Raw genomic sequence first — 4,375 nt, 5'->3', positions numbered from 1 at the left:
TTATTATTTTTTAAATTGTCCTACTCCAAGTATCTCTGAATATATTTAATAAGGATAAACCAAATCTCACATATATTTTTATTTCAGAAATTCTTAAAAATGGCTTGTTTATTGTCAAAGTTTCCTCACATCAGATCCATACAAAACATGGCACAGGTATCTCCGTTTGTTCTTTTACGATTGGGAAGAGATAGTTAGATTTTATCAAAACACGGTTTTCCGATGGTTGCCTAACTCAATCAACACTTCGAGCAGCTGCCTGGGCGTGCGCGGCCAAGTGTGCAGCTTTAGCCTGGGCCACTTCAGGGGTGTCAATTACTCTGCCGTCAGGTCCAAGTGGAGCGTAACTGTAAGTGTAGAACGCAGGCGAAGCGGCGTATGCCAGAGCACCGTATGGAACCAGACCGACTGTCTTGGCAACCTCCTGTGTAAATCAACAGTTAATTAAATCATCATGTTGCAATGTGAATAAATCATAAAAGACGAATTAACGTTACCAAAAAGCCTCGGCATATAAAATGATATGAAACGAGGTTTACATCTTTATATATTATAACAATTCTATTCCGTAGATCGACGTTGCATCGATCGGTTCTCGACTTTTAACAATAAAGAGCAGTGCTACGTTGAAATATCGGTCACGAATAGCTGTTGCCGTTTTGCGCAACCATCTCTAAACCGAGAGTGTCGTACTTGGGCGTGAGCGGCGAGATGGGCAGCCTTGGCCTGGGCGACCTCAGGTGTGTCTACCACCCGGCCGTCCGCTCCGATGGGCGCGCCGTACGTAATCGCAGGTGCATAAATTGCAGGTGCATAAACGGCGGGCACGTATCCGTAGCCGAGCGTGTTCCTGGCGGCCTCGTAAGCCTGGGTAGCGAGATGCGCCGCTTTCGCCCGCGCTACCTCCGGCGTGTCCAGAACCCTCCCGTCTAGTCCGAGCGGCACGCCGTGATATGTCGAATAGGCCGGTGTTGCGGCCGCGATGGCGCAGAATGCGATTAGAGCGATCTGCAAAAGAAATGCACGCGTAAATCTTGTGCCTAGGTATTCTAAACCGTTTGCGCAATATCCTCTCTCTACAAAGATCTGATCCCAAAATTGAAGAAACCTAATTATAAAAAAATTAGTAGCAAAGAATATTAGTTTTAATTTAATTTTACGACTAATAAATAGATATTATCAATTATGTTTGACAATAATCGAGTTGATCGTGAAACAAATGACTGAATGGAATTGAATTTTTGTCCGTAAGACTAATTTTCGGGGGTCGTCCACGAATAGACGGTACTCACGAGAACCCTCATGTCTTATCAGTGTGATCAAGCGCTGCTGGATGATTACCAGTACTCGCCCTAAGGTATGGACTGCTATGTCGTATCGTGTCGAGGCTCGGATCCCCTTTTATATATGTGAATCTTGGTAGGGAGTCGTCGACCCGTAGGAGGGGACCACGCCCTGCAGCAAGTGTCGTGCCTCAAAGTGCTGACATTGACATTACGTTAATGAGAGGCCCCTGCCATCGTCTGAATCTGCCCGAGAAGGGATACATCTCTCCTCACAGCTATGAACGCCGAGGTCAGTCTTGCACCGTCTTCCGACATTGTTGGCCGGCTTCTTTTCACGCTCCTCATCATCGACCGCCAAGGGCTCGGCGGATGCTCAACAGGAAGTCCAGCGTGGCTCGCCGCACGAAGGGTCGATTACTTTTTTGCTGGCTCGATTGGCGGAAGGTGATTCGGGCCGTAAAATCTTATTTATTATCGCAAAAATGATGGATAATGAACGTTCTTCTCATGGACACGTAACTGCAACGAGCAAGACCATCATTTTCCTACATGCGCACATGAATTTATATTTAGCCTGAAAGAAATGAGATTTAACTGATGAGCGATGTAATTAAAGTGAAGGCAAACACGTTAGTTTTATTATACTGAATCACAAAACTAGTGGCGTTATTTAATTTGGATTACTGAATTCTGTTACCAAACTTGAGTCGCGATTGCTTCATGTTGCGTCTATATTTAAAAGTAGAATAATGGACGGTGTAAAAGTATGACATTAATTATAATTGCGTTGCTGGTATCTTAATCCCCTATTGACAGATCCCCATGTTTATCGGTGAGAAAAAATCTTCGATGAAAAATAAAACTGACAAGGCTGCGCGCCTTCCTTGTGGAGAATCCCCCGTTCACCGTCCCGTTACCATAACTTCTCGATACGCTCGAGTGCTACGGCCGATCAACGGCCGTCCTTGCCGATATCAAAGCGAAGCTACCGAAAGACGTGGAAGGGAAAGGAAGGGACAAGGCGCAATTAAAATGTATGAGGTGCGATGTAGAAAAAGAGAGCGAGTCGAAATGAAGGTCGACCGCGCGTCCTCGAGATCGAGACAGGAGAGGACTTTTCCTGGATGAGATCGCAGGACGGATCGTTCTTTGACGGGCGTCCCGATACGTATCGGCAGGTGCGGAGACGCTTCTTTTTGCTCTCGCCGTTGAAAATTCCACTTCCTCAAGGTCTCATTTCCTGACTCTCTTTGTCTCTCGCGCAAGACGTTTAAGATCTTGCGGGAGATCCTCGAAGAGCCAAAGATTTTATCATTTTCCTCAGAAAAGAAAGCGTCTTCCATGAAAATTAAAGGCAGTACTTTCTGGGATATTTTAAAGAAAATATCTGTTCGAGAAATCTTTCAGAATTTTATTCAAGGGGACTTTATAGAAGTCCAGAGGTATATGTATATTGGGAGGGAGAGGGGCAGGATTATTTGAAACTTGCAGAAATACTTTTTTAAATTATTTATTTAAGCGATTTATATCTGCTACATTTATTAAAATGAAAGTGTAAATGTAGTAAATTGTAACGCCTTATAAGCATTACGTTAATTCATTACGCGCTGCACCAACGTAATATCGTTGAGCAACGGCCAAGTTGTAAGAAACACATTTGCACATAATGGTGAATTATTAACCTTATGCTTTGCACGTACCTAAATGCGGTTAGTTTATAATTAATTAAAATTGCTTTAAATAATTTAATAAATAATTTATGAGAAATCGTAAGTAGGCCACTTACGAAAAGCAACGTTAGGATCATTCACGCAGGGTGCGGACACATATTTAAGTATGTACCTAAGTTCAAACGAATATATTAGATATTTAAGATATATGAGCTGAATACGGTCAACCTAACTTATTTTAGTTTTTATAAACTCTATTTATTACGTTTTATATTAATTATTAAAATAAACTAAGTGAAAATAAAATGTTTATTTCGATCACTTACAAAAAAAAATTATCTGCCATATAGAACATTTGTAAATAAGCAAAGAGATTTTTTTCTTACTTTGGCATTCGACTTTATTAAATGTTTGTGTTTTTAATAATGTTCAAATAAAAAGTAAATTAAAATAACAAAGGAACTTAACATTATCTTCCAAATTACTTTTAAAGTGATTATTAATCACAAAAATGAAATCCGTTAAGGTCTACTCTACTGTTAAATACCACAACTTTTTTATAATTTAATTTAGAATCAATTTTTTAACTTTTAGAAATTCTTGGCTATTTGAGTGCAATTTTAGCTTCTCAAAAGTTAGCAGCATTGAAAATCGTTAACCTCTGTTACAAACCACATATAACAAACAAATGACAATGGTTGTAACAATAAACGTATAACTAACCCTTGTCTTACAAGTATATTATTTAAAAAATATATATTGAGAAAAAAGTTAAATTGACTAAATTTTTCAATTTGATTAAATTTTTTTAGTTGTAATATTTATGTATATATATAATTCAAATATATAAAATGCTTGAATTTTAATTTATATATTTAACTTAAATATATTACAATAAATCACATAAAATAATTTATATTTAATAAATTTTGCAGCGAATTTTTATAAAAGCTGCTTATTTACTCACTTTGTCACAAGTTTTTGTGATATCAAATAAACATGTTGCTGTTAATTTTAATTTCTCAGCTCCTCTTTATCTACTTCCTATAGCTATGACACATCTTTTTAGTATACATTTTAATGATAAAGCGAAATTTTAAACAAGAAATTTAAAAATTGACCTTATTTAGTGCTGAGTCTTGTTCGTTCAAGTAACTAATTTAAACACCTATATTAAATTATATATATTAATATGTTATTATATCATTACATATTATTAAATATAATTTATGTCCAATAAATGTATTGAACTAGAAACGCATTTTTTTTTAATCGGCAACAATCTCTTATGCGAAAAGAAATGTAATAGTCTATAATAGTATTCACGTATGGTATGATTGCGTAACATGAGTAACGCATGACCACTATTCGGAACGCGTTAATTTGCGTTGCGTTGCGTTAATTTGCGTTGCGTTACGA

The 4,375-nt window shown here is 37.8% G+C and overlaps 1 protein-coding gene and 1 long non-coding RNA gene across 2 annotated transcripts; one reads left to right on the top strand and one right to left on the bottom strand.

Moving 5' to 3' along the window:
* Positions 1-75: 75 nt before the first annotated feature.
* LOC105207740 (cuticle protein 18.7) lies at positions 76-1,411 on the bottom strand. Its single transcript, XM_011177368.3, has 3 exons — positions 1,293-1,411; positions 694-1,008; positions 76-424 (listed from the first exon to the last, which is right to left on the bottom strand). The coding sequence occupies exons 1-3, from the start codon at positions 1,302-1,304 to the stop codon at positions 236-238; spliced, it is 516 nt and encodes a 171-aa protein (XP_011175670.1). The 5' UTR covers positions 1,305-1,411; the 3' UTR covers positions 76-235.
* Positions 867-3,262, top strand: LOC113004314. Its single transcript, XR_005576421.1, has 2 exons — positions 867-1,044; positions 1,253-3,262. It is a non-coding gene; the product is annotated as an uncharacterized LOC113004314 (long non-coding RNA).
* Positions 3,263-4,375: the final 1,113 nt, after the last annotated feature.

The sequence above is a fragment of the Solenopsis invicta genome, chromosome 15, assembly GCF_016802725.1.
Source record: "Solenopsis invicta isolate M01_SB chromosome 15, UNIL_Sinv_3.0, whole genome shotgun sequence".
Classification (NCBI taxonomy): Eukaryota; Metazoa; Arthropoda; class Insecta; order Hymenoptera; family Formicidae; genus Solenopsis; species Solenopsis invicta.
Note: the sequence above shows the minus strand (reverse complement) of the source record. Positions and strands in the feature narration are given on the sequence as shown.